Genomic DNA, 24,728 nt, shown 5'->3' on the forward strand with positions numbered 1-24,728 from the left:
ATAAGCAGGGGCCTTTTTTCAGTTTGGGTTCCTGGGCTCCAGGTCCACACCTAAAAATATTCCATATATGGTCTGTGTGATGGTCCAGGAACTGTGAACATGCTGCAGTGATAATCATAAGTGATAGGTTAAATAAACACTCCAGGAACAAAGCAAAACATCCACCTGATGAGACTCAGGGCCGTTGTATAGGGGAGAAAGGTGATGATAATTCTAGGGGCCCAGCACCCAGTAGGGCCCACAAAAAACCCCAGACTGAATTATTCTGCATAAGACCCTGACTAATACTTATAGTAATGCTGCATTAGCATCAAAATAAAGTAGGCTAAATAAAAAATGATAATACATACGTAGTCTAAGAAAAAAAGTGGAAAAGTCAGGGGCCCACTTTGGTATTCTTTCAGGGGGCCCAGAATTCCTAGCAACGGCCCTGTGAGACTGAAGCTCAAGCAAACCTCCATCAGCATCCAGATTTTATTTGGAACAAGTAGGTCTGCTCAACTGCAAAGCACTTTTACATGCTAGAACAAACTACGTCTCTTTGCTGCTGTCTGGTATTAAGTCAAATTTTAATTTTTTTTTTTTACTATGATGGCTTTTAGGTCTCATTTAGAGCATTTTGAATTGTTTTATTGTTGATGTTCTCTACAAATAAAGTTGGAAGCAGTCGATGACTGGAGAAGAAACCCTGGCAGCATGCCTAGAGCATCTCACTACATGTATCTAGAGAGAATATAAAGTGTAACACATGTGTGGACATTTGAACAAAGTATGAGGAATTTCTTTTATTCTGAGATTTAGATTTTGTTAGGAAGTTTAGTCTGGAGAGAGAGCTGAGTACAATGGTCAGTGCAGCCTGACTCAGTGACTCTCCACTCTTTTGTCCAGTTTGGCCTGAACCTCCAGCCCTCTGAGTTTATTCATTTTCTTCTTAATAAACTCACTTTGTTGTTGTTGTGTTTCTTTCCATTTACAGTCCGTTTGTTCTTTTTGCACTTGAGTATTATAAAATTCACTTTATTATCTTGTCTCTGCGTCCAGACCATAAGGCCTAGGTGGAGAAGCCCCAGCAGTTTCCAGAAAAAAGTTTTGATTAGTGAATTGCGTTTTTCCTCACAAAAATAACACATCCTCCTTCCACCAAGACCTATTCATTTCAGATAGAAGAAACTGTCAACATATAATAGTATAAAAGTACTGTGATTACTCCAAGCACTACAGATTGTTGTGACTTAAATGTCCTCGAGGTTTCACATGTTAACTGTAAAGGGTGTATCCCAGACATGAATGAGAACCATAGAGCGAACGGTTATCTATGTGTGTCTGGCCTGTATGTCTCAGCTTGTAGCCAGTCCCTTAGAATCATATGGCGCCATCTACACACACACGCACATACACACACACCTCCTCTTCCTCAGTAATGGCCTGAACCGCCAGAGGCCGAAGAGCAGAGCAAACAAGCAAAGTGGTTTCCAGGACAATGCCACTGACCCTTTGGCCCTTTTGCTGTCCATATTGGAGGCTCTGAGGTCACATGACAACAACGCACACAAAAAACAAATGAGAGGGGAAAAAAAGAGGAAAAAAAGGTGATATTGAATTCAAGTTAATTAAAAATGTTTGTACAAGAAACGTGAGAATTGCGTGTTTACTTATACACTGTAATGTGTGTGCTGTGCCACCTTTCTCCCTCTCCCTCTGCGAGTGGATGTAGATGAGTTTTCTCAGTGCTGTAGGCGAATGGGCTGCGGTTGGCTGGCCTGACTGCAGACCGCTCTGTGGAAAAGAACGACTTTTTAAATTACCCATACATCACTGTCACTGCAGCACAGACTGGGGCGATAGTGCCGCGAACACATGCACACGCGCATATACATGTATACACATTCACACCGTCCCCTCGCTCCTCCTCCTCCTCAGTCAACATGTTTACAGACATGCAAACACGCAGCTCTGCAATGCAAACCTAATCACATTCTTGTATGTACACGCAAAATATGGAAATATGAAGACTAATACTGAAGCAGCATCTATGAAAAAGATGTAACTGATTTATGAACTAAATAAACACATGCATAAGCCATAAGAGTACAACTGCAGAACCATCAGCAGCTGGTGAATCTCTTTCTCCCCACTCTCTTCCTCTCTGCTTGCCATTCTCCTCCTCCTCTTCCTCCTCCTCCTCCTCCTCATCTAACGAACTGGATCTTAAATGCAGGTAATTAAACTGCTCATGGTTTACAAAGCAGGGAAAGTGCTAGCAGCATGTGTGTGGGCAATAAAACGCCAAGACATTACACCACTTGGAAGAGTTTGATGGTCGTCACTCGGATGGATGTTGCTCCGTTATCTCTCCGTCTTATTCCTCTCGCTCAACTGCTTAATTACAATATCAGGAAATGTGAAACATAGGCTGAACGCCCACTCAATGAGCAGGCATATATATACACGCCCACAGAAAATGCATATTGCCATGTGTGTTTGAGTGGATCTTGCAGGTGATATGCAGCAGAGGGGGACAGAGAGCCCGGAAATAATGGAGGAGCACGGCGGTGACGCTACAGAGACTGTACGGATGGATAGGTGTACGTGTTGAGGTTTATCTTTGTGAAAATGTGATGGAATGTCTTTTGAGTTTTTCTTTTCTTCACTTTAACTGTCTTCTTTTAAATCCAAATGCAGACATGCAGGCAGACTGAAGCAGTGAAGTCTCCTTTAATGAAGAAGTGATGAAGTGGTTGACAAGATGACAAGATGGCAGGCAGGTATCCAGGAACAAACAATAGGGAAATGAACACAGGTAGAGGGTTACACTCGGCAACTGACACAGCATCCAGCAAATGTGGAACACAAGGGAACACACGCACAAGATTGAGACAAACACAGAGACTAAACACGCAGAGAATGCAGGGATCACCAGGACCAGGTGGAGCTAATTGGGGCGAGGCTTCAATAGAAATGGCAGAAGGCACACAAGAGTAAGTAGTTTCAAAATAAAACAGCAGATTGTGACACTTTCTTTTTTTTTCTGTGTCCAAGAGTGAACTTGACACCCTCAGTGACAATTTAGATTATTAGTTTAGTACTTTTGTTCATGTCCTGTAAAGCAGAAATTTTAAAGAGACAGTAGATGACAGTTCTCAGATAACTTCAATATCAGAGATGTGTCAATAACTTCATGATCTTGAGATTCTGCTGCTAAATTAAGTCTTAGTGCATTTTATATTATTTTCACGAGGTAGTTGTAATTCTGTAATGTAATTCTCCCGCAAGATACATTCACATAGGAACTCAAACAGGTCACAGTATAGTATAGGCTATAGTCCTTGCCGCAGCGCCCCTGGTTCGATTCCATCAGTGGCCCTTTGCTGCATATTATCCCCCTTCTCTGTCTCCCCACTTCTTGTCGCTCTACAGCAGGAGTCCTATCAATTAAAGGCCTTAAAGCCCCCAAACACAAGTAAAAAAAAAAAAAAAGGTATTCTTTCACTTATGTTGTAGGCTACATGCATTTATTATAAGACATAAAAAAAAATACACTTCTTGAGAAAATTCTGTGCTATTAACTACTGTTTCACTGTGCCCAAATCAAATTCTGGGTTGCAACCAACTGCCTCCACAGGAGGACAGTCTCCATAGGACACTATAGAAAACCTGGAAATGTGCTGTATGGTGGAAAACACTGATTGATCTTGGGATGGATCTTGAATGGGTATACAGGCATGGGCTGAGCTCAGACAGCTTTTCTAGTGTGGTCAAAAGAAATTTCAAATCCAGTTTCAGGAGCCAGTGGCAGCACTTAAAGTGTGTGGTTTTGACATGAGACTGTGTTCACTGCATCTTGATATCTTCTGTACTGTCCTGCCATTTTGCTGATATAATGTCAGATGCTGTCGTGAAGTGATTTACGATGCTGCACAGGTACTATGAAAGTTTTCTTAAATATTACACGGTTGTCGTTTCTTTTCAAAAGTTACTAAAAAATTCAAGTAGGAATCAGACCAAATGGAGAGCTGTTTCCTTCCAGTCTTGAATGAATGAGTCTGGCTTTGACTAATATCATGTTATCATCATGGTTTCCACAGGAGACAGGCGGGGGGTAAATGTTGCTGTGGGGATGTATAAGCCTTTTATAGTGAAAAACTGTGCAAATAAAACCCATATCAGTCTAGTTCAAAATGCTCTTAAGTGTTGGTCTGTGCAGAAATAGAAGATAAACTCATTTATTTTGCTCACCAACATAATGTGAGTGTAATAACTATGATTCATGTCTCTGTGCTGTGGCTGGCAGTTATACTGCACCTCATTCCCTGTGTGACTTTTGAGGCAGACAGCAGTAACCATCTCTGGTTTCATTAAAGGGCATTTTCAGTAAAATACTTTCAATCAGGCCATGGGAGTGAAGCTGGACCTAATCCTGTGGAGTTTAGAAAACACTCACCAGCTGCATTCTTTGCATTTGTTTAATGGCTCACATTTTGAATCAGGATTTAAATACTGAACAGATAAATAACATACACACAAAGATGTATGAACCTATAGGCTATATTTTGACAGACACAATCTGTTTGGTATCAATGTTGGTATTAACTTTGTTCATCAAAACAGGAAAGAAAATATGGCAAATTTAAATCAATAATCATTTTTGTTAATTTCTTCCCCATGGAAGTCAGAAAATTTCTGAGTACCAGTAGCTACTTTTCAGTATGTTTTAATGTAGCATGACACATTTTGACAGTTTCATTCTCCCCTATTCTGATTTCATTCTCAGCAGAGAGGTGAAGACAGAACCAGAGAGGACATAGGAGGAGTGGACACGGAAAGATGAGTACTTCACTGACAGTCTGAACCACTGGCTCATAGAGTGGAGTCGCCACCTGCTGGTTATCAAAAGTATTGTCTGGGTTCTTTGTTTTCTACTGTTGAGTTTTTGATTGGGTGTCTTGATGGATGATCAGATTCTGGTTTAACATCGTTATGTTTATCACTAGTTTAATATAGTACTTTTCCTCCAAATCTGCAGTGTATCGTGGTTAAATGACATTGAAGAGTGACTGTTTTAATTACACTATACATACAAGCTCAACTGGGAACAAGAGTTTTGTAAGACTTAACAACTTGTGCAACTTGGAACTTTATTAAATCACAATGTTTCTAGCTACTACTAAACTTCAACCTGTAGTGTGATTTAGCTCTGAGCTATACAAAAGCCTGTCTTCTTCGAAAGTTAGTAACAAGTTGTAAGAGCATGAAATTAAACAAGGCTGCAAAGGTGGACAAGTGGGTAGGTCAGTTTTTATGTTCACTGTGATCACAATCAACATTTCCCTTGTAGACGATTGTTAGAAACTGGCCTTTTTAAGAGACATCAAAGCTCAAAGTCCTCAGGAGTGGGATTTGTAACAGCAGGAACCAACACTGGATGACAGCCAAGTAAATCTTTAGTCCTACTTTAAAGTGGCCCAGTGGCATTCACCTCAACATTTCACTCATTTGCAAGATGTCCAAGGAAGTGAAGCAGGTGGTGTTGGAAACAGTCAAAACAAACAAACCACTGTGCCGTGTTTACAGAATCACAGAATCCACAGACTGTAAAATCCATTTCCTCAACAGTATGACCTCAACTCGGTCATTCCACATTTTGACTTGAATTATTAATGGTTAATTCATTGACTATTTCATTATGTTAATCAATAACATGCAGAGTAGAGTAGTCATATCATATATTCAACTTCATCTTCCAAACTACCGCTAAACCAGATTCATATCATACTTGTGTAGAATTCTACTCATGTCTCAAAGTGTGTGTCAAACCTCTTCACAGTTTGCTGATCATTTAGTTCCCATCTTGTTTGTCCTCTCACTTTCTTTTTGCCTCAGAGAACAGGAGACAGAGTTTGTAACAATTCATGCTTGGGTCCTCCTTGTTCAAAGTACTGTCTAATGAAACAATAGAAACGCACTTATTAATCAAAGGTCATTACCACTACTTACTGCAGTGTGAACAGATGTAAAAATGTGGACATATATGTTAGTGCATAAATGAAATGGACTCTTTGTCCAGCTGTGATTGTCTTGGACAGCTACCAGTTCTGAATGTGTGTATTTAGATGAGTACAGCAAGTATATTGAGATGGCTGTTTAAATACGCACACATAGCCTATGTAGACTAATACAAACTGACTCAGACAAAATGGATTTAAATGACAGGAACGTGGTAAGGTGGTGGTGATTATTGCTCTGACTAGCCTATAAGATAAAAGGTTGAGTATTGATAAGGCAGTGTGAAGGCTACAATGAGTTGCTATCAGAAAGGTTAGATGGGCTGATATTTTGAACTTTAACTTAAGCAGAAGAAAACGCGATATAGACAAGAGGCGAGTTCATTTCCAGCTCTGGAGAAAACTTTTGGTGAGTAAAGACATGAAGTTTAATGCTGAGCTCACATTTCTTCCAGACTGGCAAGTAAACAGCTGTTACTGCTAATGCTCTGAAGCGATACCAGCACTTACAAATAGCTGCACTCCTTTTAAGATTATTGTATATTTTCCTAAGTGAATTCACCTCTTCACTCCTGTTGGACATGCAGGTCCAAGGGGTTGACAGTTATTCTCAGCAATCTCACACATGCACACATGCACAATGTTCTCTCTCTCGCTATCAACACTGTATATCACTAATAAAGACATAAAACTTGCCCTCTTTGAAAGGATAGATAAGGGTTAAATAATATCCCATATCAAAACACGAGTTAAGACTGCACAGTGAATTGCACAGCACAGTCTCATATTAGCCTCGGGGTAATGTTGTACTTTTGCAGTTGGAGCAGAGGAACAATTAGATTTTTCGTGTAAAATATTTAGCGTTTAGCGTGGCGTAACATTGCAGACAGATATAAATGATTTAATTTAGACTAAATTAAGGCAGGTAGAAGAGAGAGGTCTTGATAAATTGTAATTCAGTGGATTTCGGGATACAAGGTCTAACCCTCAGTCATGCTGCTGGTCTGTCTCACTATCCTCGGCCTAACTGCCAGCTCTCCCTGTGTCGCTGCCCCGCCGAGGACCTATGTTTCTGATCTGAAGTCAGTTGTGACAAGGTCCACCAGAAACAAACTTCTGCTGATCTCCTTCGACGGATTCCGCTGGGACTACGACCGAGATGTTGACACCCCAAACCTGGATGAGATGGCTCAGGATGGGGTGAAGGCGGCCTACGTCACTCCAGCCTTCCTCACCATTACCAGCCCTTCACACTTCACAATGCTGACAGGTAAAACCACAGCTTAGCATCCACAGTATGTACGTAACTTTTAAAGCTGTGCAAAACATTATCTTCTGGAGAAGGCTCAGAGTTTGTATGTATTAGTATATAACATTTGGGTTTCCTTTTCTATATGTAAAAGATGGTTTATATCACAATATGTTAAGAAGGAACAGGGCCGGGGCATGGTACAGCTCTTTGGGTTGAGCAGACACCCCATATACAGAAGCTATTAGTCCTTGCTGCAGCCAACCCCAGTTCATATTCCCCATTTCCTGTCTCTCTCTGACTATCATATTAACTAAAGGCATCAAAGCCCCCCAAAAAACAGTCAAAAAAAGAGAGGGAAGGAACAGGGCCAAATTTCCAGGTCTGGGTTTGGTGCTCACAAGGACTTCAATGCAGAATGCATCAGTTTGTTTGTAAACGTGTATTAATTATTGCTTTTGGCACTAATTGGTCCTCCTACGTTCCATCCTCGGGGACACCACGGTCTCTCGTTTCACTGAGCAGAGTTGAGTTCCAGATAATTGGGGAGATGTGCCATTTGTCTGTCACCAGTGCTATCACATTGAACAGCAGAATAACCATGTATGGAATTTCTGTCATGTCTTTCAAATCTTCAGCTCTTACTCATTTTACGTGTAGTAGACAACACATACAGGATTTCAGATATGGAAAATTTTTTCCCAAGAACATGTTTAAGTTTAAGTTTAAGTTTAATTTATAGCACCTTAAAAGCAAAGAGCATTTGCACCAAAGTGCTTCACAGTCAACAAGTCAAATAGGCATAAACCAACATCAATACAATGCAACATCATACACTTCAATTAATCAAAAGAAGAGATAAAAATTATTAAATCCCAGGGTTATCGAATGTATATTAAAAACAGATTAAGTGCTAATTAAAAGCCAAAAAATGGGTCTTAATGTGGGAGCCAGACAACCAACCCTCGATCTCCACAGCCGAGAACTGTGGCCAAATTCATTACCCACTTCCTTTGAAATATTAATTAATATCATTTTATAGTTGTATGAATCTTGACCAACAGGATCCTCCTTTTTAAAATGACCCAACTCTAATCTATCAAATATTACATATCCTCTGTGAGTATGAGCAGTCCATTGATCATCTGCAAGCGAACGTCAGATTTGCATACGTCTAGCTTTCTTTATCTGTTTGTCTTTGTCTTTTATCAGGGCGACATATTGAGAATCATGGAGTGATCCACAACATGTGGTTCAACACCACCACTCAGGAGAAGAAGCAGTACCACGCGACTCAGTTTGTCGATAGCTACTGGGACAACGGCAGCTTACCCATCTGGATAACAGCACAGAGACAGGTTTGTCCATCCAGCCATTAGCCGTACCACTTATCCATGCAGGGTTGCAGAAGAGTCAGACAGGTTCAGGCTTACCACACTTGTATTTGTGTTTGTTCTACCAATTAAATACTCATTAATGTCTTATTAAAGAAGTTTTGAAGGTTCATTTTCTTACATTTAAAGTGTCTTTTCTTTCCCCAGGGGCTGAAAGCAGGGTCTCTGCATTTCCCCGGCACAGCAGCTGTCTACAAGGGAGAGAAAGTGGGGGTGGGACAAGTGGAAGGTCCTTTCTATGACCATTCCAACGAGACAGATTGGAGGCTGAACGTTGACAAGGTGATTGGAGAGTGGTTCCACCAGCAGGACCTGGACTTTGTCTCCTTGTACTTTGGAGAACCAGATTTGGCTGGGCACGAGCATGGACCAGATTCACCAGAGCGGCGGGAGATGGTTCAACAAGTGGATCGCACTATAGGCTACATCCGGGAGAAGATCCATGACCATGGCCTCACAGACCGCCTCAACATTATCATAACTGCTGACCACGGTATGAGTACAGTTCTGCGGGGTGGACTGGTCGAGGAGATCATCCTCTCTAAAATCCCTGGCTTCAGCTTCAGAGACATTCAGTTCCAGCTGTTGGATTACGGTCCTGCTGGGATGCTGCTTCCTAAAGAAGGGAAGCTGGAGAAGGTGTACCAGGCTTTGAAGGGAGCCCACCCTAACCTTCATGTGTATAAAAAGGAGGAGATGCCAGCCAGGCTGCACTACAGTAAACATCCTCGACTCCTGCCCATCATCCTCATTGCTGACCCTGGATATCTTGTCAATGGGGTGAGAGTTAGAGGGTGTTTTTAAGCTTTGAAGAGTTCTGTATGTTAGGAAAGTTAATATGAATCGTATTTAGTGGGGTACTCAGTACTCAACAGACCTACAGATGTATCTTTGAGGCTGATGTTGTATTGGTTTTCCCTTTATGGACCTTTAATTTAAAGGTTATCACATGATCATGCAGTGTCAATAGTTCTCATATCCTGCTATTTTACTGAAAGTCTGAGTTTGAATCTGTCAGGGGACCTTGACTCTTATGAACTGTCTTGTTTCTGTGTCCATAGTTTTTACCTCTGAACCCCAACAAAGGAGACCACGGCTATGATAATGAAGTCATGGACATGAAAGCCTTCTTCAGGGCAGTGGGGCCTGACTTCCAGAAGAACGCGAAGGTGGATCCCTTGGATATGGTTGATTTATACCCACTGATGTGTCACCTACTGGGAATAAAACCAGAAATCCACGATGGAAACTTGAACAAGACCAAAACCATGCTGCTGGAACGTAAGTGAGGGAAAGACAACACAATATTTTTTGTTAAGGTGAAAGTACCATTTACATTATCATGTATATAGACTTATTGTCTTGCTTGTTTCCACTGGCAGTAATGTTTAGTTCACCTTGACCACTGAAACACAAACAATTCCAGCCTTAAATTTGAAACATGTATTGCATTTATCTCTTCTATTTATTTGATATATCAGGTGTCCAACCTCTGTTGGACTTTTCCATACAGATGATATCTTTCTGCAGTGGTGAATATATATAAAGTGGATTTGGCAGCCACTGTTACCCTTCAGTATATCATAGTGGGAAGATAAGAGACCACTATCTAGCCTAGTGATAGCCATCAGCAGACTTCAACCCTGACATTGCCATGGGCTCTTTTACATTATCTAACTGCTGTGAGGTCATATCTTATCAGTTTAAAAAAAGTTATTGTAGTCTGAGATTTTTGAATCATCATCAGAATTTTTAATGATGGGAATTGTTTTTTGTATTTGGTTACTTATACACTTTTTCTGTCTTGTCTGCAGATCCAGAGAACATGATGGACATAGTGATTGGCTTGTCAGCAGTAATTGGGATTCTTGTGCTTGTGTTTGTCATTGCAGTTACTTACAAAATGTGTAAAGGGACTAGAGCATAATGAATTCGGAAAGCAATCTCAAAACGTAGAGTCACAGGGGAAAATAAAGTAAAAATAAGTTATTCCGTTCCGTTTAGGTTTCCCGCACAAATATTACTTAGCCATATTGATTCTGCAACTAAAAACAGTGATTTTGGTATCTTCATGTCAGTTTGTTTCATAGCAAGATGCACTCTGGACTTCTGTGAGCCTCGACTGTTAAGACGTTCTGCTGCTATTTCTTCTTTCTTCCTCTGTCCCTGCACACACGCAGTCTGTGCTTCAGTGGAATCACTCCAATCATATTGCCCTTTCACAATGTGGTTACAAAAGATAAGACAGCATCAAAGCCTCCCCTAATCAAAACTAAAGACAACTATACAGTTCACACGTGTTTGCAGAGACTGATATCAATGTTCCCCTAAGAAATCAGGGATCAACACACATGCACAAAATGAAAATTCAGATTTTCCAAAACAAACGTAACAAATATAGGCTGTGATGTTGCTGTAATGTTGTTGAAGTAACTATTCCATCTGTATTTTTCAACATTTTTTTCAATCAAAGCGCAACAGAGGTAATAATAATTGCTCATTTTAAGACATAAAATAGTACAAACAATTGGATTCGTTTGTTAGTCACTCATGACTATATTGCAAGTTTGTTTGCTTAAAATAATAACAACTGTTCTTTGATTAATAAATTAATAAAAATTTTGATATAAATAAACCATTGTGGATTTTTTTTATTGTAAAATAATTCAAACAGTGCATATGGAAACTATTCAGACCCCTTTCACATTTTCAATGTTATTTTGCAGCTTTATGTTATGTTTATGTCCCCCCCCCCATAATGACAGCACAAACCCAGAATTGTTGCAAAAATGATATCCATGAGATCCATAAGGTCAAAGAAACTATCCCAAGAGCTCAGAGACAGAATTGTAGCAAGACACAGATCTGGGCGAGGCTACAAAAATATTCTGCTGGCCGTTCAGCCAAACTGAACAGTTTGGGGAGAAGAGCCTTGGTCAGAGAAGTAACCAAGAACCCAAAGATCACTCTGAGCTCAACAGATCCTGTGTGGAGATGGGAGAAAGTAGAAGATCAACCATTCAACCATTGCTGCAGCTTCCAGCAGCTTCCACCAAATAGGGCAGAGTGGCCCGACGAAAGCCTCTCCTCAGTGTTAGACACAGGAAATGCTGCAAAGAGTTACTAACAGGCTTTATGTGGTTGTTTGCAAACTCTATATGCAACCTTTCATGTGTTTAGAACTGAGGAGAAGCTTTTGTTGGGCCACTCCACCATATAGTAATATAGCCTATATTACTGATTGATTCGAAAAAATACCAAGGCAGCTCTGTTTTGACAAAAAGTTAAAATGCCTTAATTAACATGGCCAGGTACAAATAGAAAAGGTTAAAAAGCTAAGACCAACGGGTTTCAGCTCAAATGAGCCTTCATCAGGGTTGCTACAGGCCCAGGCTCACACTGGGGCATCAATTATGAGGCACACCTGTGTCAACAGGCTGCTGCTTTATGAAGCTTGAACTGACAATTAAAAGAGGGTTAACAAGAGGTAGATCAACATCATAGGGCAGTGGTTCTCAACTAGTGGGTCGGGACCCAAAAGTGGGTCGCGGACCCGTTCTGGATGGGTCGCGGACAGCTGGTCATCTGATGTTGGACATGTCTTTTATTTTGAAAAATAACTTATATTGAAAGGCACGCGTCACGTGAACACATGCAGTTTAATGGTCCTCCTCAGTTTCTTATTATTTGCTCTGAATGCAGTGAATCTTGTTTTGTTTTGTGGGTCTTTATTTTGTGCAATTTGATATTTATTCACTTTTGTGAATATGCTCTGAATGCAGAGATGCATTAGAAGTGAATGTCATTTTGTTGGTCTCCATTTTATGCAGTTTGATATTTTTTCATTCACTTCCGTACATGCAGTTGTCATGGTCCTCAGTTTCATTCATGTGCTCTGAAATGCACTTTGCTCAATAAAGAGCAAAATGAGTTTTTAAAGGCTTAAAAAAAAAATCTTGGTTTGAATTCTATAAAAGTGGGTCGCGACTTAATGACCATGGGAAAATGTGGGTCCCAGAGTGAGACTAGTTGAGAACCCCTGTCATAGGGGACAATACAGGAGGAGCACAGATATCGATCAGAAAGTTTAGATACCGGTATGCCAATTCTACCAGCAGACCCAAGCCAACCAGATGGACCACAGCATACAAGACAACCTAAATAATGGAGAGAAATTCTATTTTTCGAATCTATCAGTTTTGTGGCAGCCAAAGAGCAACTGTTTTTTTCTTTTTCACTCCAAGATCCACGCAGCGCTTCCTCGTCCTCTTGTTTCTCTGGTTTGGTTGGGATCCTAATATAATACATCCATGGTTGGGATTCTTTGTAACTGAGAAAAGACAGGAAATGCTCTCACACACACCGGACAAACACCGCCATCTTGTGGTCGCACGTGTGAAGTACCGTTTTCAAAACAATAACAATAGCAGCGCAGCACGGAAGGACGTTAGAGCCTTTTAAACTGACCTGGTACCAACAGGCGGTAAAACGGAACTGCCGGAGTAACGAAGCTGCCTGGACGTATTAGACGACTTTACCTGGGGCTGCATTTTCTACAGACCCCGCCCGGAGACCCCGCCGTGTTTTGACGAGACGACGAAGTGTCAGAGATGAGGAGTTGTCTGTGCACAGCCTCCAGGAGGAGGACAGCTACTGCCCTGCAGCGGGACACTGTGTAATCACCGTCCATGGTGCCGCGTTCAGCAAAAACGGAAATAATTGTGTCTGCGTGGGAGCACGGGGCAGCGGACTGGCGCAGTCTTATAGCGCCTGTAGGAACAAAATGGAGGATAATAAGCTGATAAGTTGTCTGCTGTGTGTGGAGCAGTGCTCGGTTTAGACTGTGGTGTCTCCATTAGAGCACAAGCAGCTGAGTGAAACCTGACTTGCGACGCCATTACTTTAAGAATAAAAGCGCCAAGACAGTCCCAAACTGTGACGCTGTTCATCGGCCTATGAAGCTCCGGTTACCGCTAAAGTGAAACACCACACCTCCTCCCCATCCCATCATGACCGACCCGGGGGACTCGGCCAGTGCACCCGGTCCCTCCGGCCTCGGCAGCGGGGCTGGGGTGAGTCTCATAGCGGGGAGAGGACTCCCAGGAGCGGTCAGGGCTCTGTCCTCCCCAACCGCACCAGGTAGACTGTCGTCCCTCAGGACCAGGGACTTCACACTGGGGGGAGCCTACAAAAAACCAAAGGTAATGATCCATACACCATAGGATCATAAGATATCTATTACAGCGCGAAGGGACTGAACCATAAAACTGTGTTAGAATATAATAACTACAAGTAGAGAATCACATGGATACAGGTGATTGGATAAATATCAGGTGCCTGATTTGGCCCAACCCACATGAGATTACACCCAGATCCTCACTCTCAAAGTGAAGAAAAAACAAAGAAAAAAGCAGGACACAGATCTATATGTGTCTAAACATATGAGATGATATTATACTGAAACTGAATAAATCCAATTTATAACACTGTCATGTTGATGACAGGCAAATCACATAATTGAGCCATGTCAAATGTCTTATATTTTCTATCAGACCTGTGGGACAGATAGCACACCTAATTTCCCTAAGAGAATATAGAAGGAGAAAAGGTTTGTGTTATGCTGCTGCTGGAAACTAACATTTCTGTTAAATAAAGCACCCCAGACTCATACTGTTCTGGATGAGAACCAGCAGATGGCAGGATTTGCTGGTTAATGTGCTGGGACAGTTTTGGGTCCATGTATACAAACCAAAAAGAGGAAGAGCCTAAAGCAAAGACTGAAAAGTAGTAGTAGTAGTTTAAAGTTGAAATGGTCAAAAACGTTATGTAAATCTACAAAGCAAGAGAGTCACAATTAAAGTGAAGCTAGTTATAAAGAACAAACATAATTTGCTGGTGAGAAAAAACAACAATGTCATCACCAACAAGAAAATACAATTTATAGCATTTAAGTATTTAGCAAATACATTATACAATGTTTGTAGCAGATTGTTCCAAATAGTATTATGGTATTGACAATATTTTCTATTTCACTTCTTCTCTTTTTCATCTCCATAGAAAACCTTTGAGCCGAACATCCACGCTGTGAGGAAGAGCAAAGATGAGTAAGTGACCATCGATGTCTCATAATGAGCACCGCCTTCTCAGGGCGTCGAGTTAAATGATGGTGAGCTTTGTGTCCGACTCTCGCCCAGGTTAAAGGAAAAGACGCGCGTGGCGCCGAGGAAGGAGAGAAGAGAGAGGGATGAGAGGAGAGGAGCGAGGGAGAACAGAGGGAAGAGGAGAGAGAGGCCTCAGACCATCCAGTCTCACTCCATCTTCGAACAGGGCCCCGCTGACACCGTTTGTAGAACAGGTGTCCACCTTGTTTCTTTCATATCCTTCCTTTTTCAGCGAGTTTATACACTAGAGTTTAATTACAGATGGGTTATATGTGTTCAGGCTGGCGAGGTTCTGCAGACCTGCGCGACTCCACCACCGCTCCCGTGTGTAAACTTGTGAAGAAAGAGAGGAAACATTCAGAGGACGATGAGGATGAGATCCTCAGTAAACTACAGAGGGATGATGTGAGTACTTCCAACCATCAACACCCAGTTTCACAAATGTATGAGTCAATCGTAACGCGATTGTCTGGCGCCAAAATGAGCAGATTAACTTTGGTGTAAAGAGAGAATGGAGGGTTCCTGGATGTGGTTGTAGATGCAGTTTCAGCTTCTCCAATTCTCACTTGAACTACATTATGCTATTTCCCATTTGACATTTAATCTCACATTTTGCTGACACCAGAACATTTGTTTCTGGACTTATAACTAAGTTTCACCTAGAGCTTTCATGAAAAGTGAGCAGTGTTATGTTCAGGTGACTGTTCTCCATCTCAAATACGAACAGAAAGCTGTTCTCCAGGAATGATATCTCTCCAATTAAACAGAAAATAAAGTTCTTGTTAGGCGCTTCCGTTAAGGATGTCATCCACGTAAAATGATTTCTTAAGTTAACAATAACTGATAATAAATAGCTCATAACTCTTTTTTATTATTTGTTCCACTTTCAGTTCATAGATGATCCAGATCTGTGCAACGATGACAGGCTGAAGCCCATCCAGCTGCCTCTGTGTCAGTCCAGCAGAACATGTGAGAAAACCACCTTCCTCTACTTCTGCTGCAGCTTTTTGCACAATAGTGCCACATTACATGTCGGTTAAAGGGATAGTTCAACATTTTGACAAATTCGACTATTGCCATAATCCCTATAGTCAGAGAGGTAGGTTAATTATCAGTGTATGTTGTTTTGAGATCAGCGGGGCAGAGGTGCAAGCTGTTCAGTGAACACAATGGAGGTGAACGGTACAGGTCCCCTGTCCCTCAAAACTCATCAAATACACAATCCAACAACTCCAAAACGCTCTCGTGGAGAAGTTGTGACCTGCACATTCACCACACTATGAAATAATATTGTGACATTACGAGACTGAGTTGTTTTCTAGGCAAATGCATAGCTGTAACTACATTCCAGACATGGCTGCTGGGCGGAGTGACTTCAAAAGCACAAATAGTTCAGAGTATTGCTTCATGTCTCAGAGTGTTACATAATAATTACACATGATCATTTCATAGTGTGGTGAATGTGCAGGTCACAACTTCTCTATGAGAGCGTTTTGGAGTTGTTGGATTGTGTATTTGATGAGGGACAGGGCACCTGAATCATTCACCTCCATTGTGTTCGCTGAGCAGCTTGCGTCTCTGCCCCGCTGATCTCAAAGCAACATGCGCCGATAAAAAGGTAATGAACCTACTCCTAAAACTATAGGGATTATGGCAATAGGTGAATTTGCGAAAATGTTTAACTATCCCTTTAACAAGGAGCTCATTACAGTCCATGTGACTATAATGGGACTTCCTTGAGTCCATCCTTGTGTTGATGAGTTTGTGGTTGTGTTGTCAGGTCCAGAGAACCCTCCTCCGGTCTGTGGAGCCCAGGCGAGGAGAGGCCCCAGCAGGACGGACTTCAAAAAAGAGCAGTCATCTCTGGTGGACCTGCTGCAGGACCTCAGCCTGTCTGGTAGAGAGGAGCTCTTCTTCATGCAGCTCCCTGACTGTATGCCGGGCAGAGCGTCTGGACAGAAGCCAGACCAAACTGTAGCTTCTACCGCCGCCAAAGCTGCCAAGAAGGGAGGCAAGGCTGAAGAGAAGAGGCCTGCACATTTAGAAGCAAAGGTGAGTCAACACAAAGAAAACTAAAACTGATCTTATAAGTTCTTACGTTTCTGTATGACTCCCATCTTCTCTCCTCTTTCCTATAGTGGTCTCTGCTTGCAGATAATTCTGATGTTACTTCATACCAGCTAGTTTTTCTGATGCTGTGTGTCTGTGTGTCTCTCCAGCAGGCTGTGATGAAGGAAGATTGTCCCGTGCTGTCACAATTCCCAGAGGGATTTCTGGGTAAATTGCAGATCAGAAGGTCAGGAAAGGTGGAGCTGAAGCTGGGCGATATCGTCATGGACGTCTCTGAAGGAGCTGCGTTCTCCTTCCTGCAGGTACCGCATGCGTCCATTATAAAAGGAGAATGGTAGCTGTCATTTTAGTTATTTGTCTTAAAAAATGATTACATTAATAAACACAGCTAAATGTGACAAATTAAATTGTATTTTATTTTTTGATTTGTCACAGAAAAACGCATACCATTAATAATTTCTTATTACTTGATTATATTAATTTATTGTTAAACATGTCTTCAGAAACGCTACCAAACCAGAGCAATATTGTGCCAGTGGTCTTGAGTCAGTTTGTGATTTAAAAATAAAAGTACTTTGTCACAGAATCCATCTCTTCTTCCTTCTGCAGCAACTGGTGTCTGTGCGTCTGTCTGAGGGACGGCCTGGAGACATGATGGTGCTGGGAAATGTCCACCACAAACTGGTCTTGTCTCCCGACTTCCATGCTTTACTGAAGCAAGCCTCAGCACAGCAGCAGAAAGGACTCTGATCATCTCAGCAGATCTGAAAAGTTAAAAACTATTCAACAAAAGTGGAAATAATGTTGGACCCTTGGCCTGCCGGCGCTCGTTTTGCAGTTCTGGCACAGTTCTCTATACCTCGGCTCTGAGGTCTTTAAGGCAGCTACTTCATGAACCTGATTTGACTATTTTTAATCCGTGAAAACTTTTATCTGGTTAGAAGTTTTTTAAATCCTGCGATGGTACAAAAACAAACCATCATAATTTGAATGAATCTCTGTCTGAGTTGATTTCTGGAAAGATGAATACTGGGTTTAAACTCGGTCTTTCTGTTTCCTGTGCACTGATAACTGATAACTAACTCAGCTCTACTCTCACCAGCACAGCAGCAAACATGATTGTGAGCTGACTGAACACCAGTCACCAGCATCCACTTGGAAGAGGTCAAAGGTCAACATTGTAATGCAAACTTTGAGTGGAATCTAAAGACTGAATGCTTCTGTTGGAGCACTGATAATGTACATGGTGGTCTGTTACATTTGTAGCATTGAGTGATGTTTCACTGCCATATTTCCACCACTATTGTGTTTGTTTTGTCTGCTTGGTCTTCTGCTGCCTCCGCATCAGTTACTATTACATTTCTCTCCACATCAGCCTGAGCATGTGTGAATCCAGATGCAGACCAGAACTGGACTGGAAAACCTTTCCATTGCACTTTCTGCTCAGTTAATCTTGAAATACTGTATATCTCAGTGCAGAAAACTTGTCAGTCTGATGCAGGAGGAGACACAGCTCTGTTTTTATTTTTGCTGGACTTCAGTGTAGTGTAGCTTCTTATCCAGTTTAGCAGACCGTCCTATGAGCAGCCCTCAGCAGTGGCTGTGAAGGTTTGTACTGAAGGTTGTTGATCGCTCAACATCATATTTCATCCTGAGTGGTGGACACAAACCTGCTGCTCCTGTCCATGGGTTTAAAACTAGACTGAGGAGCTCAGGCTAAAGCTCATTTTTATTAACTGTCCATCATTTATTTTGATGTCCTTTATACTGATATCATCTGTTTTATACTCTGGACATTGTAAATTGTGATGAGATTGATGCTTTCTTGGCTTCATGCCTTCAATTAATTCAGAATCTTTGAACTGTTTTGCATTGGTTTTGAAAAATGCTAAAATAAACTTTATTATTCAATTAATTCACAATAGTATGTCAGGGTTATGGTCTTTCAGTGTTAGACCACAATTTCCTTTAAAAGGAAGAAACATCCAACAGAACCAGTGTGGAGGGTTGAAGGGTTTGAGATTGATTGTCATCTGGTAAGTGTTGTCAGCTGCAGTTCAGCCTGTCATTACTGTTGACTGTAAATACTGCTGCAACTGCTTTTCATTTTCACCCAGAGGAGATGAGTGACGCATTTCAACTCAATGTTTTATTACTTATTTACTCAAACACAACATACCTCGGCTTGACCATGCTCAAAGTCAGCAAAAGTTGTCATGATTCTCCTATGTACATCTGTAGGTGTCAATAGGTGGACAATAACTCAATAATATTGTTCATGGCCTGATATTCAACACATTTATGTAGTTCAAATAACTCATTTGGAAGCTGTATTATTTCAAATGAGCAAATGATGCATTTCTTGTCTGATGGTGTATTTTATAACATCTCACTCCCACTCTCTGCATCATAAAATCTACTGTTTATTGATATGAGTGGGGGTGGCGTGCTACAGAACACAAAAACTCATTTTGTAGAAAAGTTTATGTAAATGTTTATTCAGTTAACACACAATACAAAGAAAAGAAACTGTTACTGTCTGAATATGGCAGCTCTAAACACAAAACCGTCAATACTGAAAGTATGTTCTTCATAGTTAACAAGAGTGTGACTTGACATGAAGACCAGAGAGAATCTGGATTTCAGGGTCATTAACCGACATTATCTGAGTTTTCATAAATGAGGAGGCTCTGACAGGGGGGAGGCCCTTAACATCAGTTTGACATAATCATTTGGATGAAGATGCTGTGGAAAAAAAAAAAAGAGCATCTCATATAAGCTCCTTTGTAACAATGCATAGTCATGATGTTTTGTGTTTAAAGCCCAAAATGTCAGTTGATTATGTTACTTATGCAACGATTTCACAGTTTTAGGATGTAAAAGCTTATGTAATGCTAACAACAGTGACCGTCCAGTCAGGTTGCATTCAGGGGAGCTGTGGTACCGTCGGATCTTTAAGTGCTGTCAATCCATAGCCAGTAAGAAGTAGACTAATGAGCTCCACTGTGCCATCACCGCCTCCTGACTGTCTCAGATCACAGTGAGCAGCTGGTTTGTGAAATTTCTGAACCTTTTTCTTTTTAAATTGAAACTGTATTTGAGAGGTAATATGCTCTTCAGTAGGAACTAAAGGGGTTTTGAGCTGAGACTTACAGTAGAGAAGTCAGGAAGTACTGACAAACAGGCAATCACACTGTTATAGACTTTTCATGGATTTGCTGACAACAAAATAGAGTCTCACTCTTTATCTCAACACTCTGTGGTATAACAAAAATAGAAACTGTGGTTGTTCTTGGGACGGCAATAGTACTTTTTTTTTTTTTTTTTAACATTTCCCTCAAAGTTTACCATGGTTCCACTCAGGAAACCTGAACACTCCTGTATTCACTTCCACACCTCACTCAAATATCTATGCTTTTACAATCATTACATCTCATCACTTATCAAGCTGCACTGCACAACTTTCAACCTCTCTAAGCCAGATGTGTGTTTTTAGAGTGGATGAGAAAAAAAAGCTCATAATGTGGCTGGCAACAATCCTGCTTTCAGGATTCACTTGGAGTCATTTGAACTGAATATGGGAGTAACTGCCGTGAAATTATTGTAATAGTCTGAATGCTGTAAAAAGCCTGGCCAGTTGGAGCTAAGAAGCATGATTAACAACAGCTCACTATGTGTTTTTTTGTTTTTCTTTGAACTTGAAAGTCAGAAACAGAGCCCAGCCCTGTGCCGTCAGAACTCCTGTCTTCAGTTGTCATCACTCTTTTTCTCCTCTAGACTCAGTAGATGGACACATTCTATTTGCTCTTGGTGGTCTTGGTAGTCCTGACAGTTTTTGCGGGGCTACTTTTCGTTGTCTTCCTGGTTGCTTGTGTCTTTCCTGTGGCAGCGGCCTTCTTCACTTTCGCTTTTGCTTTCTTTGTGGGTTTCTTTTTGGTAGCAAGTTTTTTCTTGGCAGACACGGTCTGCTCTCGGATCAGGTCGTCTCGACCAATGTCCACCATGTGCTCCTCCCACGACTTCATCTCATTCTTGTAGCGGATTTTGTCGTCTTCAGCCAGCTGTGTGTAGACCTGAGAAGTGGCACAAAGACACAGAACATCTGTATGAAAACCTTGTAACTGTAACAATAAGGCATATGTCATGACTGTATGTGTGTGAGTGTGTGCACCAACCTGTTTCTGATGGTTGAACAGATTCCTCCAGTCCTCTATTAGGGACTTCATCTTTGCCTGGATGACAAACATCAGCAACAACGTTGTATCATCAACTGATCAAAAATTCTCTTTTGCAACACATAGCCACATGTAGCCTGAACACGTCATGTATGTTAAAGGGGAACTATGCAATCCCGGGCGCTTTTCCACTGTCTTGCTAACCCTCCTCCTGTCCATGTGGGTGGCTGACGAGAAATCAATCAATAGAGCAGTAGATAACCTTATATATCATATACGATGTTACGACGTATATATTTGTGTAGTTTAATCCATCATAAACAAGAGATTACAGATTATGGGGCGCGTTTGTGTCACGGTGCACAGAGATGAGAGCTGGGACACCAGGGCAGCGGCCTCGATCTTGCAAAGTTGTTTTTCAACCAAGCGACGCAATAAGTGACACACACGTGGAAGGCAGAGAGCCTCCATTCTCCCTCGCAACAAGTTAAGCCATTTATTAAACCATCACAATTACTCCAAAGCAGTTTAATTAAGGTAAAAATTTAGCATAGTTAAGAAACAAATCCTGCATAGTTCCTCTTTAAACACTACTTCAAGTCTGGAGATGATAGAGGGATACAAATACAGTGGAGTCCGCTCTGAGAACTGAGCAAGAAATGAAACATCAGGGCTTCTACAGGGAAGGACAGAGCTGCCTTTGGGGGAATTAAATGCAGACCTCTGTTGTGGCCGTTGCAAAGTTTTTTGCTGCAGTGTGTTGAGGCAGCAGCACCAGATCCAGCAACACTAACAAACAAATCATGTTCAGGAAGGCTGGCTCTGTGTCTCTGGAGCTCTTGAACTTGGTTATAGGGAGGAGGATGCTGCACAAACTGCTAAACATCATAGAGAACATCACAGTGCCTCCACCACCTGCTGCTGAACAGCTGAACTACTTCATCTTCTTCACTTTCATCTCATCAGCACACACTACGGCTATGGGTCTTTTTTTAGTCTCTTTTTTTGTATTGAAGCTTAAGGGGGGAAAAATCCTCATTTTCATCTAAAACATTTTTCCAATTCCAGTGAAGTTTACTAGGACAGGACAACTGCACCATGTCTGACCCAGTCACCTGCACACCACGCCACGGATCTAATACCACCTTATGTCAAAAAATCATGCCATGGTGTAGTGATGTACCTGTGTGGTGGTTCCTCTGGCCTCTTCAAAGTGCTCTGACATGAAGATGTTAAACGGAGAACGAGGACGTTTAGGTTTCCCCAGGCTGTTTAACTCCTGGATCACACACACACACAGGGAGAAGCCACAGTTTAAGTATTCTAGATACTTGAGATATCACAGAAATGAAAATATATCTTGAGGGTCTGACTACTACACAGTCTATCTTACTCTCTTCTTGCGGATGGTCCTCCTCTTGGCCAACTTCTGCCTTTTCTCCTGGGCTTGCTGCTGGACCTCTGCTGGGGTCAGCTGGGCCTGGTAGCGCTGGAGATCCACCTTAAATTGCTCCCTGGCCCGTAAAGAGGCCTCCTGGAAGGGCTACACAGGAGAGAAAACAAAAACTTATACCTATACCTACCTATATGGAAACAGATACTGTGTTTTTGTGTTGTGTTACATTTATTCTGTATCAGAGATGATCGGCCATGTGCCTTAGCCTACAAGCTATGCACTTCGATTAATATTAAAGCTACGCAGACTAAAAAGGTTCCAACAAGTACGCAAGTAAATACCTGTTTCTGTTGTGGACTCAAAGTTCTCCACTGCTGGGCGATCTTTCTGATGATATCCACTGGTTTGATTTCTAAAGGTAGATATTACAAGATGAAAATGAATAACAAAATATGATTTAAAGCAGAAGTAAGTGATATATTTGTGTTAATATAAGTCTTAAATAGTTATATCTTCCGACAGCAATCACTTACATAGAGTGTTTGGACTGAAACACGGGTCTGTCAGTCCCTCTGCTCTGCTCTGAGCCGAGGAGAAAACATTTATCGTATCCTACAGTTTTTATCCAATGAGGAGAGAGAACGGCATGCAGGGCTGTGTGTGCAGCCAAGGGACGCCGTGAATGTGGTGATGCAGGGACGAGGACTGTTATGGTGCGTTCAAGGAAACTCGTATTTTTCCGACCGTGAAGTTGTACCAGTTTGATCTGGTACGAGTTCACGGGTCAGAAGTTACGAGTGGCCGTTATAGTGACTTTTACCGGTAAAACAGGTCGGAGAAACACGAGTGGGTTGCCTGGAACGCTACAAAGTCGTAAGTTGCGACTTGAAGCTGTAATTTACGATTTCAAAAGCCTGCCTGGAACGCAGCATTAGCGAAAACGACCGGACCACTTACTTCTGCTTTAAGTCCTGTACTAAAAACTGTGATTTCATTACACAGTCTTCATACTTCTTGTCATACCAGTGCAATGTGTTAATGAAATCCCTATGAGAATCAACAGTTTACCTGGGTTTTGTCTGATAACGAATGGCTTCTGCTCCATGACATATCTCATGTATCCATTCAGGGGCCTCTTTGGAGGGCCGGCCTGGGAAGTCAGACATTTCACTTGGTTGATGTAAAGAGCAGGGAGGACACTGGTACACCTAGAGGGAGGCATGTGCACACACACGTTAACATTATGTTTCACAAAGATCGGCTGCACATGTATTTTGATGGTGCCTTCTCTAGTGCATCTTAACATTTCAAACATCTCTTGTGCAATATAGTATATCCCACACAGCAGAGCAACACTTCTTTGAATAAATGATTAACTTAACTAACTAAAGGATCTGAACTCCTTTAACTCATACAATCCTTTTACACGAAAATCCACTGTGGAATTATACATAAGCTATCTTGGTCACTGTCTGCTGGATCGCCTGTGTTAGGGCCTGAACTAATTCATGCATGTACTTCTCCCCCTAAAAAGACAACATTACTGCAAGAGGCTAAAATGCTGCACGTGGTTATGGACATGTAAGCCCCACAATCGTGCATTTCTTACAATGTCAAAAGTCAACTTGTTTATTTAACACCTTTTATTACTTATTGAATATTAACACAAATATCCTCACAGCCGTTCAAAGCGTCCTACAAACAGGATGTTGTTTGAATTAACGCACTTAAGCGTGGCTGTCTGCTATCCGGTCGTAGTTGACTTAAGGTCATATACTATTTCCTCTCCCTTTATGTTCTCTCTCGTCTCAAAAAATAAAATAACATGCTGTCTCTTAGCATGCAGACTGTCGAGGCAGTGAGCTGAAGCTAGCTGGCTAACTTAGCCGTGCCCCAGCTTCAGCTCGCTGCTGCCTGCACAGAGTAAACTTGAGGTTAGCTACCTGGCCAGGGAGCTGGTGCAGGAGAAGACGCCGAAGGACTTAGCCAGCAGGCTAACGCTGGCTGTTAAGACGCTGAACGGAGCCATGTCGGTGTTAATTACCCTAAAAGGCTGTTAACTAAAGTAATGAAAGACAGTAACGTATTGTCCCACAAAGCCAGCGTGTTATTAATTTCATGCATTAGATGTTTGAATTGAAGCGGTGTCTCCTCCCTCCTCCTTGTTGACATGCAGGGAACAGCAAAAGGCGCCCTCAGTCTCACCCGGTGCATTGTGGGAAAGGGTCAACGCTGTTTACTTCCGCTTCCGCCTCAGTTCTATTTATTCTACATGGATGTG

The 24,728-nt window shown here is 41.7% G+C and overlaps 3 protein-coding genes across 4 annotated transcripts; 2 read left to right on the forward strand and 1 right to left on the reverse strand.

Moving 5' to 3' along the window:
* The first annotated feature begins 6,777 nt into the window (after positions 1–6,777).
* LOC146967635 (ectonucleotide pyrophosphatase/phosphodiesterase family member 7-like) lies at positions 6,778–9,958 on the forward strand. Its single transcript, XM_085761594.1, has 4 exons — positions 6,778–7,272; positions 8,464–8,609; positions 8,793–9,425; positions 9,707–9,958. The coding sequence occupies exons 1-4, from the start codon at positions 6,996–6,998 to the stop codon at positions 9,932–9,934; spliced, it is 1,284 nt and encodes a 427-aa protein (XP_085617720.1). The 5' UTR covers positions 6,778–6,995; the 3' UTR covers positions 9,935–9,958.
* A 3,074-nt stretch (positions 9,959–13,032) lies between these two features.
* LOC146967636 (DNA-directed RNA polymerase III subunit RPC4) lies at positions 13,033–18,070 on the forward strand. 2 transcript variants are annotated; one of them, XM_085761604.1, is made up of 8 exons: positions 13,033–13,846; positions 14,703–14,749; positions 14,840–15,000; positions 15,087–15,211; positions 15,697–15,775; positions 16,587–16,858; positions 17,029–17,178; positions 17,486–18,070. In XM_085761604.1, exons 1-8 carry the CDS (start codon positions 13,655–13,657, stop codon positions 17,624–17,626), a joined length of 1,167 nt encoding a protein of 388 aa, XP_085617730.1. In that variant the 5' UTR covers positions 13,033–13,654; the 3' UTR covers positions 17,627–18,070. The 2 variants fall into 2 exon arrangements, with proteins under 2 accessions (XP_085617730.1, XP_085617729.1); XM_085761603.1 differs by having other exon boundaries at positions 13,034–13,846; positions 17,026–17,178.
* A 1,275-nt stretch (positions 18,071–19,345) lies between these two features.
* Positions 19,346–24,638, reverse strand: tfam (transcription factor A, mitochondrial). Its single transcript, XM_085761066.1, has 7 exons — positions 24,391–24,638; positions 23,516–23,655; positions 22,789–22,859; positions 22,445–22,594; positions 22,235–22,330; positions 21,052–21,108; positions 19,346–20,949 (listed from the first exon to the last, which is right to left on the reverse strand). Exons 1-7 carry the CDS (start codon positions 24,474–24,476, stop codon positions 20,674–20,676), a joined length of 876 nt encoding a protein of 291 aa, XP_085617192.1. The 5' UTR covers positions 24,477–24,638; the 3' UTR covers positions 19,346–20,673.
* Between the last annotated feature and the right edge of the window lie 90 nt (positions 24,639–24,728).

This window comes from Trachurus japonicus, chromosome 19 (genome assembly GCF_045865225.1).
Source record: "Trachurus japonicus isolate A0001 chromosome 19, Traja_1.0".
Classification (NCBI taxonomy): domain Eukaryota; kingdom Metazoa; phylum Chordata; class Actinopteri; order Carangiformes; family Carangidae; genus Trachurus; species Trachurus japonicus.

Excerpts from the sequence above, each read along its gene's own strand:
- LOC146967635 (XM_085761594.1), top strand. The coding sequence starts at position 6,996 with ATGCTGCTGGTCTGTCTCACTATCCTCGGCCTAACTGCCAGCTCTCCC. Across the intron at positions 7,273-8,463 it reads ACACTTCACAATGCTGACAG|GGCGACATATTGAGAATCAT; the intron begins GTAAAACCACAG and ends GTCTTTTATCAG. Across the intron at positions 9,426-9,706 it reads CTGGATATCTTGTCAATGGG|TTTTTACCTCTGAACCCCAA; the intron begins GTGAGAGTTAGA and ends CTGTGTCCATAG.
- LOC146967636 (XM_085761603.1), top strand. The coding sequence starts at position 13,655 with ATGACCGACCCGGGGGACTCGGCCAGTGCACCCGGTCCCTCCGGCCTC. Across the intron at positions 15,212-15,696 it reads GTAAACTACAGAGGGATGAT|TTCATAGATGATCCAGATCT; the intron begins GTGAGTACTTCC and ends TTCCACTTTCAG. Across the intron at positions 15,776-16,586 it reads GTGTCAGTCCAGCAGAACAT|GTCCAGAGAACCCTCCTCCG; the intron begins GTGAGAAAACCA and ends TTGTGTTGTCAG.
- tfam (XM_085761066.1), bottom strand. The coding sequence starts at position 24,476 with ATGGCTCCGTTCAGCGTCTTAACAGCCAGCGTTAGCCTGCTGGCTAAG. Across the intron at positions 21,109-22,234 it reads CCAGAGGAACCACCACACAG|GCAAAGATGAAGTCCCTAAT; the intron begins GTACATCACTAC and ends TTTGTCATCCAG. Across the intron at positions 20,950-21,051 it reads TGTTCAACCATCAGAAACAG|GTCTACACACAGCTGGCTGA; the intron begins GTTGGTGCACAC and ends GCCACTTCTCAG.